Here is a 16001-nt window from a genome sequence, read left to right as displayed (position 1 = left end):
CTGCTGCTGGAGGGGAGGGGCTGCTTGTCTCAGTCAGCAGCGGTATACATGAGTTTGACAGACTTCAGATTCGTGGCAAACTAAGTGAAACGGTTAGACCACATACAAACAGCTTTCTTTTTAGCTTGTTTGTAACAATTAGCTGTTAGCTGCTGAGCTTGTGACTGGACGGACGGAGCAGATTAAAACATTGCGCTCTACATGTTCATGTGTATGCAGGTTGAACAGGTGTATTGATTAAGTTTTTAGCTTTTTGCTTGCAAAGGTTTTATTACACTCACTTTTAGTAACTACGAGCGTAGTTCAGGTCAACCTTCAGGTTATCTTTCACTGCACCGCTTTTTTGTCACGACGCTCAGTGTGTTTTGTGCACGCGGCGTGTGTGTGCAGCACTGACACACAGAGCGGGGCAGAGTGAGATTCTGCAGTTGGGGGAACAGAAGTTGGGGGAAAATGTGTTTTTTTTAAAAACTGATCCGCAGAGATCTTCTCCTCAAAAATAAACAGAGCTGATTAAAACGGTAAAAACACAATAACGCAGTTTCACGTTAAAAATCAGCATTTCTCTGACAGACACAGGATGTCAGGAGGGAAAGAGTAGGCAGCTGGAAATACTTTAATGTCCAACTGTTTGGCTGGTGGCCGGCACTTGGGGAAAACCCTGTCAGTATGTGTGCATATATGATTTTATCGCTGCAAATTTATATTTGTCTAACTCGTGCCATAGTTCCCATAATGGCTTGTTGAGACACACACACACCCCCCACCTTGAACCACCGTGCCATCTCCAGAGAGTTAGATGAAAAGCGTCTAATGTGATGTAGCGGGCACTTACAGGGCATCAGCAGATAGCTCTGCAGCACTGGGCCAAATGATAGAGTTTCTCTGTGTAAAGTGAGAGCCAAGGGCCCCCGTGGTCTTTCTCAGGAATCCCTCAGTGGCTGTTGCAGACAGGGATGGGACAGACGAGGAGAGACAGACACCCCTCCCTTTCCATTGTCGGTACTTTGATGTCCAACTGTTGAGCTCTGGGCTCTGATGACCAGATAAAGTCGAGAGAGAGACATTGAAAAGAGTCTTTGGGAAGGCTTGAAATCGGCAGAGATGAGACTTTAAAGATTAAGGTAGCCGGCAACAGTAGCTCAGTGCCTTGTTATAAGCCTTTTATTTATTAGGAGAAGGTCTTTTGATCTACTTCACAATTACCCAGATATATGCACCATGTCTTTAGCTGCTATGCTAATCAACCTGACCAGTATGGACACATTTGAGTTTGGATGTTGTTCATATAGTGCATTTCAGGTTCATCATGGAGTGGATTTTAGCACAGGCCTGCCCTTCATTTTTAATAATGCATAGGTTGCATTTGTTTCACTTTGGAGGTGTCAGAGGGAAGATGAAGTTCTAATAAGGACATTCACAGAGACATTAAGCACGAGGTGTTGTGGACAGACGACAAAACTTTAATGTTGATATTACTCACCTAATCGGCCGATAGGCATCAGAATGATTGGAAACAGGATTAGGCGCCTAGGAGCTTAAGTCCGGCTCATCCAGTACATCCAGTAGTGCTGCATCTGCCCATCTAAAGTAAATATAAACATCCTTTGGGAAAGTATGCAAACTTTTATTCTGCTCTCACCATCAGATCAGACTGGCATACGCATCTGTGTCGCCACTCGGCAAGTAATGAGCAGCTGGGCAAGTGGACACAAGCAGGTGCTCCTCCTCCACTTTGACTAGAGCTGACGTACAGTATACGCTTTATGTCTTGTGTAATAAGGTCACATTATGCTCTGTGATCTTTTCTTAAGGTAGGTAGATGCAAAGTTTTTGCTAAAACCGTAACATAAAGCAAAGGTTGAAAACCCATTATAGTTCACACTGAGGGGGAAGCAAGCAGCATAGAAACTCTTGGCAGTCCACAACAAATTTGGAGAAGGAAGAGAATTTCTTCATTGAACTACTTAAAAACAACTAAAATCAAATGATATTGCAATCATTTTTACAGATTTGAGTCACAATTTTCATTTTCACTGAAAAACGAAATTGATGATGTAGCCTTTGCCAGGGTCTGCACCAAACAAACTGGTTTCTTAAATCTGGAGAATGAAGATTTGTATGCTGGGGCGTCTTTATGGCACCACAATGTTGTATTTATATAGATGTGCTATGGCAGATTTTACCTTTATCAAAAAATTGCAGCTCCTTTTGATTTTGGTGTTGCATTTGGCCAAATTGCAATTTCGATATTATTTCAGTTAATTGTTCAGCCCTAATCTGCCCATTTTGCTTAATAGCTTCGGTGTATCTTTTTTTTAAAGGTGCACTGTGTAACTTTCTCAGCCCGTCCTCATCAGAAAAATTACCACATACAGCGACAGCATAAGGAGCTTATCATGACCCTTATTGACGTATGTTGTTGTGTTGTTGTCGTGTTGGTATATAATCCCATGTTCTTGAACTGTGAGACTTCTAGATGGGCAATGCTGTATGCTATTCCAGGTATCAAGACATCTGTTGTTTTTTTCATAGGTCTGTTAACCTTTTTTAAATGTAATTTGAGTTTTAAACCTTTTATTGTGTTCGATCAATATTTTACCAAGTTAGCTTGTTCAGCCTTTTAAGAGATTTGTTTTTTCCTGGCACACCAGGAAGAGTAGTCATTGTGGGATATTGTAAAATACTGTATTAATTTTATATTTGTTATACCTACATCATGCTTATTATTATGCAGTTATTATTGTGTAGTTAAACCAAACAACACATGACATTTTATTTAGACTTCAGAGTAGAATGTACAAGTGCATGAGTGATAAATAAAAATTTTGATGAAGTGATAATTTAAATGGAATGATTGGGTCATTGACGATCAATGTAATCAACAATAATGACTATCACAAGTTACCAGGCACAGCAGTTGTAAGGAAGTCTTGATAAATGTCTGTTAGAAAGGTCAGGACAGATTGTTGTCGGTTGAGAGTTTCAAAATTATTCGCATGATATTTCTCTGTTTGGGTAATGCATAATTTCTCAGTATTATCATCAAGGGCAGTTTTTACTATTCAAATAAGACCAGTCAGTGTTTTCTCAGTTAATTTCTGTAATTTGTCATTCTGATTAATGATAATACACAGCTAACTCACAGAGGAAGACGTACTCCACCATAGAATTTACATAGTGTTACCCAATATTCTGTGTGTGTGTGTGTGTGTGTGTGTGTGTGGTGTCACCGGTGGTTTCGTCGTTGACTGGATGTCGTACACGTATGACTCGACGGGGACACTTTTCAGTTGATGGTAGAATATTTACCCGGGAATTCACCTTTAGTTACGGGTGCCAAGTGACAAGTCCCTGAAACTACTCATGCATGCACAGAGGTGCATAACATGACTGAATGTGAATCTGTTTGCACACACACGCACACACACGTTTCCTTTCTTGGTTATACAGATTGGGCCACAAAAATGAGATGAAGTGTGTGTGTGTGTGTGTGTGTGTGTGTGTGTGTGTGTGTGTGTGTGTGTGTGCGCGCGCATGTGTGTGTGTGTGTGTGCGCGCGCGTGCGCGCGCATGTGTCTGTGAACGTGCATGTGTTAGTGCATGCATTCGCTGGAGCGGAGCACTGCAACGTGAGCACGGGATCATCAGCTCTAGATTAATGTGCCTGGGTCTGGAATCCCCCTATCAGTCCAACGCGCACACACACGCACATCTCCATTCATCCATTCACTGTTTCCTCTTGCTAATAAAAGCAGATAATCTACAGTGTATGCAGTGCACATGTACACAAATACACACAGCATTTAAGAGGATCTTCCCCTTTGCCCAACAGACCAGCAGTTGCTTATTTAGTCACCTAATGCCACCGTTACTGGCAGACAGATGGGCTTTGGAGAACTGCTGTTGCTTAAGCGAACAAGACACTTCTCTCTCACTTTCAAAGTGATTCATTTAGCACTTCTAGAATGACAAGATGGCTGAAGTGAGCATTTGCATAAAGTCGTCTAAAAGAGTCCCTCGCTCCTCTTTTCTTTTTTTTTTTCCAAGTGTCACTGACTGAAAGTAGCACTTAGTATTTTCTGCTGATGATTTACCAGCACTGCTTGAACTTCTCTTTTATGCGATGAATTCGCTTTTTCACCGAGCAACATGCCGGCTTGTTAATATGTCATTGACAGAAAATGTGGTCTCTGCATGCGTATGAAAACGTGTTCAATGTCGTCTGCGTGCATTTGCACATGCGTGGTTGCGTGTGACTGATGGCCCCATCGGCATCACCCACCTACCATGTTGCACATATTTCACCCTCTCCAAAGGAGAGAGACGGAGAGGGAGAGAAAGAGAAAGAGAAAGGGAGGGAGACCACCCATTGGGGTTGGTACTGGGGTCCAGATTAGGCTGCCCCTGGCAGTCCCTGGAGGTCTGTTGCTTTGTTGATGTTTTTTTAATGACCCCAGTCTGGCTACAGGCTCATTGTACTGCCTTGAGTGACAGGCAGATGGGAAAAGCTGATGGGTTAATCTGACATACCAGAAAAGAGAGGAGAGGGGTCTTTTTTTCAGTCCAGCTCATTGAGCTCCCATTTCTGGCGAAGCGCTTTAGGGAAAACCTTTCCTTTTGATGTTAGAATAAATGCTTGAGCAAAATACAACCCAAGAGTCTGCAGTGATACTGAAATCCCTTTGTGTTAGGCAGTGTTAAACTGTGACTTATTAACATCCAAATACTGGTACAAATTTTAGTTAGAAGGAAACCTTTCATCATCATCTGACTCATCGACTCGAAGTCACTGGACACATTCCTACACGATCCTAAGGCTAAAAGTAGCTCTTCACTGACCGAGGATGGAGTCCTAACTTTTGGATTCTTTGGTCTAAGAGGAATTACTGAGACTGAGAGAAGTTGGAGGTAACCCAGAGGTCTCACAAGTTATTAAGACCTGTTCACAGCTGCTTCAGGAATTACACCTTGTTGCATCAGTGTTTGATAATGAACACTTTATTTTGATGGCGGGTGAGTTAAAAAAGAATTCAATCAGCTTGAAACAGTCCGATAATACTGGAGAATGTTTACACAACTCTGCACTACTTACATACTGGATAAAAGCAGTTTGCAGCACTGATGAACGAGGAATATCGCCACTGTCAGATTTATTCATTAAAACAAAATTCATTCGTAACACCTAAATCTAATTTAATCCACCTCTTTTAAGTATTGATTTTATTTCATGTTCATAGACGCTGTTAGCTGTCATTCAGTCATTGTAGGTGGTGTACGTAATTCATCAAACACAATGTCATCCATATAAACGAGGTCAACCTTGGCCTTTCAATTAGCACAAGAGTTTTCTCTGTTCCTTAGTAAAAGTTGCTCTCAGCATCGTGCTAAACAGGCCTTAAGAAGGAACTCTTAGCTTAGAAACTAACTTAGGAAGAAACTTTAAGTTCCAGCGATGACTCCTAGTGGTAAGGTAAGATTCTTTGTGAATATGGCTCCTCCTCTGCAAGTGACAGCGGGGGTTAGGTCAGGTGTTGTTTTCAAAGATAACCTCCATTGACCCGACAGTGGTGGTCTTTCCATCTACACCAACCCCATATTGGCAACCATTGTCTTGGAAGGCTGACAGGATGGTCCCATGAAACCCATTAGCTTCCACTCTCATGCATGTCATGCGCATGTCGTTGCCTGTAAAATTGGATTTGGAAAACTAGAGGGGAATGCCACCAGACTTGTATGCCGAACCCAAAATAAACTGAGGGATTGTCATAATTTACAGGAGATGACAAGATAAGCCTATCAGTGACTAAAATGTTTTTGCCTTGTCCCTGAGTTTATCTTAAGTGAACTTAAGAGTTGCTCAAGAGTCAAAGGGAATTTTATGACTCTCCATTCAAATCTTTTATAGGAAATAAAAGGCTTCTAAAATTCCTTTTTATTTGATCAAATAAATCAAATACTCTGACTGATATTAATGGCTTTTTCAAAAACAGTATTTCATACCAATGACGACACAGTCGTGGTCACAGTTTCCTGTAAACCCTGTTGTTGGTGACATGCAGATGAGTGAAACCGTTACCTGATCGAAGGTATTTTCCCAGTTCTTCCCCTTAGTTCCCTCTGCTCATAGGCCTCCCACTACGATTATCAGAATTAGAAAGCCATATCTCAAGCGACATTAAACAAATTGAAACCAGATTTTCTGCCCACACTCAAGCAGCATACAGGCTTTTACAATACAAAGCTTTCAGGAGCAGTCAGACGCTATTCAGTCTGAATTTGTATTTTAGCAATTATTTTTTTCCCCCCATTTGTGGGCCCTTGTTTGATTGTATTAATGTGAGTTAAAATCTGTGGGTGTGGGTCAGGGGAAAGTGTAGATAGGTGTGTTCTCACTTGTGGCACGCTATGATAATCGTACAAGATAGTGACGATAGTGCAGATAAGATGTCTTTAAGTTGGCAAACCACATGCTTCTGCAATTACCTTCCCCAAGATGGTTATGTTTTTGCACTTTGCTGTTTGTTTGGTTGGCGGGTTTATCTGCAGAATTACACAAAAACCACTGAACGAATCTCCACAGAACTTGGATGGAGGTCTCTGCTCAGAATAGACCCCATGAACTTTTGGTGCAGATCTGGACAAAAGGACAGGAATTTTTATCAGGAACTTTTTATCTCTGTCTTTAACATTGTAAGATGGGGCATTTTTTGACATTTTCATTAATTTCTCATGTAATAATGCGTGGGTTTTACTGAAAAAAGAATATCAGGCTTATTTAGGTGGCCGGTTTCTGTAGCCCGGGATAGTGCCGCAACAAAGTCTTTCGCCCCTACGCTGCCTTTGTATTTTCACACTGAACGCTGCTCCAGTGTGTCATTTTATACAGTACGCCAGCGTTGAGTAACCATAAGAGGCGTGATAGTACACATCATAATGTTGATCTGTGATTTTAGCATATTACCACCTGTAAATCTAAAAATGTGTTTATAATCATATGGATGCTTTTATATTGTGTTGTGTTTGAGACCCTGACAAACCATGCATCCTGGAAAGTGACAAAGATATGTTTTTTGCTCTAAATTACATCACATAATCACCATCAGTGAATAGCGGATCCTGTCTGGCTCTCACTCGCAGTTCACCGAAGACTTGATAGGGAGGCTGACCATTGTGGTAATTTTTCCTCATTAAATATATAAGTTGCCAAAGACAGTAGCTACAGCGATACAAAAGTGGAGGCCATCAAAGACACTGTGGGTTAAGTTTTTTGCTTGAAATCGTGTCACATAATCACCTCCAGTAAACAGGGGGAGCTGAATCATAGGCAGAATGCAATTTTAGCTTAAAATGCAGCTTTATTCAGCAGTTTTAAGATGATGATTATAACCAAACTTCTTTTAAGAACTTGTATACTCTTATAATCTTTAAGTCTTTAAACTAGACTATACATGCAGTAGCACACTGTCACTAGCAGTGCAACAGAGCTCTGGAACCAAGGCTGACGAAACTGAAATTTCTCTGTGATGACCAAAGATGAACTGGACAGTCGAATCTGTGAATCTCTCCTTCTGCCAGACAATGTGTTTCTACTCTGGACCGACAGAAAGAAAGGCAGGCAGCGGCAGATGGAGGGAGGGAGGGAGGGAGGGAGGAAAAACCCTTTGCACTGCACGCAGGAGAGCACGTGCAGCGCACTCTGGGAATGTTTAGATATCTCCTCAAACGACTCCGCATGGGAAAAAAAGGAAAAGTCATCCTCTATGCTTTGACTGCAGCCGGCTGGAGCAAAGGGGCTGGCCCCAATTTGACATAAGCAAACACACACACACAGTTCACACACATAAGAACAGGGATATACTGCACATACACACATTCAAACACAGACAATCACATTGTTATTAATGTTTGACCACAAATACACACCATCACATGCACAATGCAGGTCTTATAAATTTTTTCCTGTGTGTACCCCCTATTAAGTGTTTCGGAAAGAACAGCGGTAGCACCCCCCTACACACACATACACACGCACACACACACACACACACAGCTTACCACTCCCTTGCACTTCACTGTATTAACTGTTGATGGTCTCTTGGAATTGCTCCAGGTGGGGAAAAGGGGTTACGGATTGGTGTGTGTATGGTGCACGTGCACACACCAGCACACACCGGCATCTGGATATTAAAGCCTTGTCTGTACCAGCAACGGCAAGAGGAAGAGGAGGGGGGAAAAAAAGAAAAAATTACAGCATATATCAGGAATTTTCCAGCTAATGATGTGCGGATGTGGTAGCACTGGGGAGAGAGAGCCACTGACTGTGCTGTCTTTGTTTCGCTCGCCGAGGGCCCCATGCTGCATTCCTGTACACTGTGCATACTTTGGCAACAGTTGTAGTGCGCCTTTTTTCTGTTTTACTGTATACAGTTTGTGTGCTGCTCTTGCACTTTTCTTTCCAGCCCTCTGTCTCTCCCTCGCTCAGCCTCTACCTTTCTCTCCCCCTCATCTCTCCTTTAAATCATCGCTCTCTCCTTTCTTTTTTCCTTTCTTGGCCTGGTGCAGCTGTATTGTTGCGACTGTAAACTGTCCTTTTTGCAGAACAAGAGGAAGAAAGAGGGAAAGTGAGGGAGGAGTGAAATAATGGTGTTTACAACATGGCTGACTGCTAGGGCTTCGAATGGGGCCTCTCTGGAGACACAACATTACAGCCTCAGCTCCACTGTACTCTCAGAGTGCATAGTTTTGCTCATATTATTATTATAACATCCGCTCTCCTTCTCCCATACGTGGTCTGTCCATATACTCTGAAGCCTTTATCCGTTTTCCTTCCTCAGATTTACGTAGGAAGACTTTAATTTGTGGTGGATTGCTTTCAGGAATGTAATCAAATTCTATCTTAAGACTCAAAGCATGAAACAGTCGAGCCATTTACCTGAGAGACTTAACTACACTGAACGTTTATTCCACTTATTCAGTAATTGCTGAAAGTTAAAACCTCCAATCATGCTCTTATTGATTCAATTACAATGGTTATTTAGCCTTTGGTGCATCTTGTCCGTCAGTGTGCATGTGTGTGCAGACGGTATGTGTCCGTGTGTGCAGTGATGCTCTTTCATCCTGGGCTTCCTCAGTGAGAGGGAATGTAAACACGGGCCCCCGGCCAAGCTCCATCAGCCCGCACTGCCTCTGGCGCTGTAGCATTAAGCCCCAGCCTCAGTCATCCTCATGGCATGGGGTCACTGTGAAGGTCCCCCTCGGAAGTCCACATTGAGAGTGACAGGAAAATGTTTGTGTCATGCAGTGGAGGTGGGAATAGGGACACAGAATGTGGTTTCTAGCTACTAGAAAGCATAATTTGCCAATGATTTATTGGGTAATTCTAGTTTTTGTTACAACTTGGGTATATTTTTTGTAGTTTGGGCCACCATTGCTATGAGTCATTATACTGTGTGCTCATAAAGGTCATTGCTGAGATCAGGAAACACCGCAATGTTTCTTCAACCAAATCTGATGAGGCATCAGTCGTGAAAAGGGTTGCTAACAATGCAGCAGTTTAAAGAAATTGTTTGACACTTTGAAAAATACTCTTAAACACGTTCTTGCTAAGAGTTCGGTAATATGATTTATACCACTCTCATGTCTGTCTGAAGCTACTGCCAACAGGCGATTAGCTTAGCTTAGCATAAAGATTGGAAAGAAGCTGGAAACAACTAGCCTGGCTTTGTCACAGTCCACAGCACTTCTAAAGCAGACTAATTGATTAACACATTAACTGCATTTCCACTGAAGTACTTATAGGATAGTACCCTTTGAACTCTGTGCAAGCCCTGGTGGCTGTACCTAAAAGCCAGATCTGCTTTGTGTTCCGACTGACCAAACACTGGACGGCAAGGAATGGTTGATTTGGTACCATCCATGACTTTTGGACAACAATGGAAATAACCGTTCAAAAGTGCAACAAACCTAACTGCACTCAACTGGACTGCTCGGTGGAAACGTGGCTATGATAGCTCATCGTCAGCTTGAATGTAAAAGATAAATAATGTACGGGGGTCCCAAATATCATCTTTGGGTACACAAGCTAACAAACTTCTCATCATTGTTTACCCATATGCTTCGCTATCAATTTAATTATGAGTGAGTGGAGAGAGACAGGGACAGGAGGGTTGAGTTGAGCAGTTGCAAGCGTGAAGGCTTGCACTTGTCACAGCCCCAGTCTTTATGCTAAGCTAGGCTTGTATCTTCTGGCGGTAGCTTCATATTTAACAGACAGACATGAGCGGTGGTATCGAAAACAAGTGAGCATAAAACCAAATGTGTCATAGTCCAAAAGTATCCTAAAACATCAAACACATGCTGCAGATAACTTGCATACATTTGTAGACACACACACAAAAAAGCACTTGGCCCTGAAGCACGTGAATCCAGGCAAAAGCAGGTGCTCACTTAGTCACGTGCAAGTACATCACACATAACACAAACCAAACGCCCCCGCGCTCACATGCATGCACCCTATTGTCATACTCCTCCGCTGTGCATGCACAGTGCGCTGGTGGCACAGTATCCGGATGTTGCAAGTCAGACAGGCTTGGAGGTCCGGCCCAGGAGGTCTTAAGGTCCTCTGGGGGCAGGAGAAGCCATTTCCTCCCTGAAGCAGAGAGCAGCAGCGAGGGCTGAGGAGGAGGAGGATGGTGGTGGTGGTGGAGGGGGAGGATGCTCTCAGCAGAGAGGAATGCCCAGAATGTTGTCCTTTAATCTGGAGTCAGCCTCACACACTCTCTCTGTCTCTCACTCTAACTCTCTCTTTTTTTCTCCCTTGGCTTTATCTGACCTCCTCTGGCTTTTCTGTTACCATGCGGAAGGGAAGACGGGTGTCAGATAGGCAGAGCAACAGATTGAAAATGCAAAGCAGCTGACCTAAGAGCGAAAGACTTTATTGCACAGTTAAGGGCTGACTCACTTTCTCTGTCTGATTGTCCTACATACTGTATCTGTATCTCTGTACAGGCCGCATGAAATAAGAGATACAGACACAGTATGTCTGTATCTCTTATTTCATGCGGCCTGTACAGAGGAGTGTGCGTAACGAAGGGATATGTGAAGCAGAACAGAGAATGAGAAGGGTGAGAAAGAGAGACTAAGGAAGAAAGAATGCAAACGTGGTCGGAAGAAGAGGAAGGGAAAGGACCAAAAAAAAAGGACCAGAACTGCATTGCAATTGGGGAATGTCCTTTTTCTTTTTTTACAACAGTCTATGTGTTGTTATAATCATCTTCATGAAAACGGTTATTACGTTGTGTGTTTAGGCCGTGACTCAGAGCATGTTTCTTTCTCAGAGGAGTAGTTTTGGGATATTTAGTCTAACAGACTGGAGGCTTACTTAACACAGAGACATTTAAGTACTTTATGGAGAGCGTGAAGATGTGTGTGATTGAAATGCATTCATGGATATTACAGGCTCTCCAACTGTTGCATGTAGACTTTATTGCATTGCGGACATGTGTGTTTTACAGACTCATAGGCTTAGAGAAACAGACAGAGAGAGAGACATTTTATGGAGAAGGAACACGAGATTGCAGGAGAGAGGGAGGAGGTAAGGGAGAAAAGGGTGAGGAGGATTGCTGAGTGGAAAGCAGCGCTGACAGGGGACTGTTTGTTTGGAAACAAAAACGAGCACCCTGAAAGTGAAGATCAGAGGATTGAGATGAGCCATTTGAGGGGAAGAGAGTTAATGATTTGAGAATAAAGAAAATAGTTTTGTTCAGTATTGCGAATTTGTTGGCATTGTTTGTAAGTGACAACCAGTACGAGAGTATGTGTGTAGATAACGACAATGTAAACCAACAGGGTAATTTAAACATATTCAATTTAAAGGTCATATTGATTTTTTTGTAGACATATCATTTTAAAAAAAAAAATGCATCTGCAGAATATCTCTTTTCTTTAAAAACATTATTATGATTGTGAATCAATCATTTTAAAATGATTGAGGAGCAGATGATTTAAACAACAGCGGTGTTGTAACGTCAATTAGCATTGCCAGATGGGAAATGTTAAACTATTGTACCATAATATAATAAAAGCATCACAAAACAGTCAAATTATCATACATTATGGCTTTTTTGGAATTAATGATTGTACATCGTACAGAGGGCAACATTTTCATACAAATACGATAATTATCGTACATCTCACACTGAAATGAATGCCACAGAAGGGGAGATTGAATGCAAGATTGAGTGGCTAAATGTTATCAATAACACTTTTAAATACCTTCAACGGGTAAGCCTGGTGATCATGCATTTTATATACCGATAATGACTTACTCATAATAAAAAGTATTGCATGTGTCGCCAAAGCCTGATATAGATTATTCCTCTTTGGCATAGTGTTTCATTGTTACTACAAAAAATAAAGCACTGGATAACATGCTCCTTTATTATGATGTACATGGTTACTGTAGTCATGGTGCTGCAAATACTAACAAACACAATAAATATATATTAGTATGTATAAGTCTTAGCTGAAAATACTCCCAACAAATGTGAATCGAAAGCATTTACCGTGCAAATGAAAATATACATTTGTGACCCTTTCTTGAACAAAATGTCCTGAGTAGAAAAAAGGGAAGTAGGGAAGTAATGCATTGTGTTTTTCATGGACAAAAAAAAATAAAACTATAGATTGACAGTCTTATCCTTGATGCAAAGACAGAATGAAAGACCACCTTGCTATAGATGCACCACTACGCACTGTGCAAGCAGTCAGGGTGTAGTTTCAGATTGCAACAAGCCTTAAATCTATCTTCCGGTGTGTCTGTGAATGTGTTTGTGCATGTGTGATATATATGGCTTAATCTGCACTTGTGGCCAGGTTTTCGAATAACTCCGTACTGCACTGGCGGATATACCCTGAGCTCTAGGTCTGTGGTTCTTCCTAGAAAGGCTCTACGTGTGTGTGCCTATGTGTAAAGGCAAGCTCTGACTTTTGAATCCACAGGCCTACAAACACCATGCAGTCGACTGAAGTCACATGCATTTGAGCCTGCAGCTGCAAGAGCTCCAGGAAGATGATTGGGCCCATTTGTCACTTACGCATCTATACATGTTTTAAAAAAGTAACCCGTGTTAGAGTGCATGATGGCTTAGCAATTCCATGTCTTGTGAGATGTGATGTGCTCTGACTGGATATCAAGCTGAACACTTGCAGAGAACTCAAAGTTAAAAAATCAAAGAAAGTTAGAAAAGAAAATCCCACAAAAATGAAAGCAATGCAGCCTTTAATTTTTCCTGTGTCGAGAAAGCATCAATGACGCTTTGTTGCCTGACTAAATTGGCTGCTGTGTAACTTCCATTCATGTTTTCCTTTGAGGTTTCACTGTTCTAAAAATCTTCAATGACCCCAACAAACAGTGTGTTCATTCTCAGCAAATGTCTGATTTCTGGCCACGTGTCTCCGCTGACACATCTCAGCCAACTAGCCTCAACTTCCTCCCTATTTCCACTGAAGCAGGAAGCAGGAGATGAGAAAGTATCACACATCTGCAAAATGCAGCCCCCGGCTCTATTAATAGTGTCATTCAGTTTAGAAGCAAAAATGTGATCACACTTTTTATTCCTCTTATCTGTTGACTGCCTTGCTTAAGAATTCCACCTCGGGGTAATGTTTGGTCACTTTGTTTGCCTCAGATATCCAAGGCTCTGTGTCGCTGAACTTTGGCACAGTGGTGCTTTGAGCTAAACATGCTAATATGCAAACAGTCACAATGCTAAAATGCTGCTGTTTAGCAGGTAATTTTAATAAGGTGCATCATCTTAGTTGAGTCTGTTATCATGCTAAACCTAAGTATTAGATCGAAGAAACTTGGCCTGATAATGGTGTAGAGGAAACATTAAGGGATTGCTAAAGCCAACTGAATTTATCCTCTGGGGACCTTGAATATCTTTCACAAATTTCCCAGCAATTTTTCAAATAGTTGTTGAGATATTTATGAAACACATATTTGTGCTAGAGAAACAGTTTGAGAATAATCAGTCTGTAAATTAATGCGCTGGATATCCATCCCTCAGTTTTTTGAGTTTTTTGGATAAAATGCAGGATCGACAGACTGACCCTTGCAGCTTACAAGGGCGCTTACTGACACACACAACCGTCCAACCTCCCCTGGTGAAAGAGATCTTGTCCAAATCGTCTATAAACCATAACATTACTTTGCTGCTGACTCATAGTAACCTCTCAGGGACCACTTGAGCACATAAGCGAGGACCTGATTCACCTTTTCATAGTTCATATTTGCCTATCCACAGATCACTGTTCTCACATTACACCTACAGGAATGTGAACAACATCTATAAAGCGCAGGGTATCTTTTCCAAGTACTCCCTCAGAGAGTCCAAGCCAGCTAATAAAGACATCTAGGTGACACTGCACTCTTTTTGCTTACAAACATTCGCCCCAGACTCTGAGATCCCGATAAGCACTCTGCAGTGCCTGAGGGGAGAACTGCAGCCAAAAGCTGTTGGAAAAATCTTGAGTTTAGGAAAGCACCTGGAACCAGTCCACTCTCTTAGTAGGGGTCACTGAGTTTTGTCTGGAGGCTTTCCCTACTGTAGCTGTTAACAATGCTGCTGCTTTCCTGCAGGCTATGGCTACACACACACACAGAACTCCCAATAGAGTCACAGCGACAAATTTGGAAACCAAGCTTAGTGTGAGTGGCACAAAATGGCTGCCATTATACCTCAGGTGGGTGCAGGGTTGTTGGATGTAAGACAGGAAACGTTTTTTTTTTTCTATTTCGGCAGGAGGGAGGGTGTCGAGCATGGTGGTTAATATCTATGATCGTCAGCCTGTTACCACTTCACATACACGAGCCAATCCAGTGTAACATTGTATTGTTTTGTTCTTGTAATGGTGCTACTGCACACATGTGCATATACAGTATTGTGTGACCCTGGATCGCTATGGAAAGACTGTGTGATGTGGGTACACCAAAACGGGAGCAGGGAGACATGTCCTGCCAGATATGATTTCATGTCTTACGTAAGCCTAAGATGGGGGCAGAGAAGTATTAACCCTGTGTGTGTGTGTGAGAGAGTGTGTCTGCATGTAAATGTGAGCCCCCACCCCTTTAGATGGTGACATTTACCGAGTGCTGCTGGCAAGTAAAACTACAGGCAAGAAATTGGGAAGGATCTGTGTCCACGTGTCTTTGTGTGTGTTTAACCTTCTTAATGGATTTCCTCTATGTGTGTTGTAGGTGGTGACACTGTGGTACAGAGCCCCAGAGGTGCTGCTCCAGTCCAGTTATGCCACGCCAGTGGACCTGTGGAGTGTCGGCTGCATCTTCGCTGAGATGTTCAGGAGAAGGTGAGGGCTGCTGAGAACACAGTAATGACTCGAGATCTGTTGACTGAAAATTTGGAGTAACCCCTCATTCTGTCTAATTAAAGAATAAGGTCAACCAAAGAATGAAAATTCAGTCATTATCTACCTATCTCAATGCTGATGTAAAGTCGGCTGAAAGTCCACAAAACATTTCTGGCGCTTCACAACAGAACAGCGTAAAAAGTGTAGAAAAAAAGAAAAGAAAATTAAAAAAACACTTCATCTCACTGCTCGTCCAGCATAGTCCAAGTCTCTGGAAGGCCGGAGACCCTGAATTGATAATATTATTAAACCCTCAACACACGGCTAACATTTTTTCAAATCAATTTGGATCTCGTGGCTTCTGGAGACATGTATAACGCTGGACGAACTGTAGGGAGCCTACAGTTATATTGTATATATTTTTTTTGTCGGCTGTTTTTTATGGTTTAAAACGTCAGTTTTTTTGGTGAGTGCTGCGACGCTGATTAGAAAAGTTTTGTGGAATATGAAACATGTGGGTGAGTAGATAATAACTGAATTTTCATCTTAGGGTGAACTTGTCCTTTAAGTATGGAGTGTAATAATTCAGACCAGCAGCCACATGCTCACTAGCAACTCCACACAAAAGA

General features: G+C 42.0%; 1 protein-coding gene across 1 annotated transcript in view; it reads left to right on the top strand.

The window, feature by feature from the left end:
* The window catches only part of cdk6 (cyclin dependent kinase 6), a 39671-nt gene that overhangs the window by 12562 nt on the left and 11108 nt on the right, over positions 1-16001 (top strand). Inside the window, exon 5 of the mRNA XM_084378752.1 lies at positions 15263-15372. Coding sequence (XP_084234878.1) covers positions 15263-15372 — 110 coding nt within the window. The remainder of the gene's footprint in view (positions 1-15262; positions 15373-16001) is intronic.

The sequence above is a fragment of the Pagrus pagrus genome (assembly GCF_965226575.1).
Source record: "Pagrus pagrus genome assembly, chromosome: 17".
In the NCBI taxonomy this organism is placed as follows: Eukaryota; Metazoa; Chordata; class Actinopteri; order Spariformes; family Sparidae; genus Pagrus; species Pagrus pagrus.
Note: the sequence above shows the minus strand (reverse complement) of the source record. Positions and strands in the feature narration are given on the sequence as shown.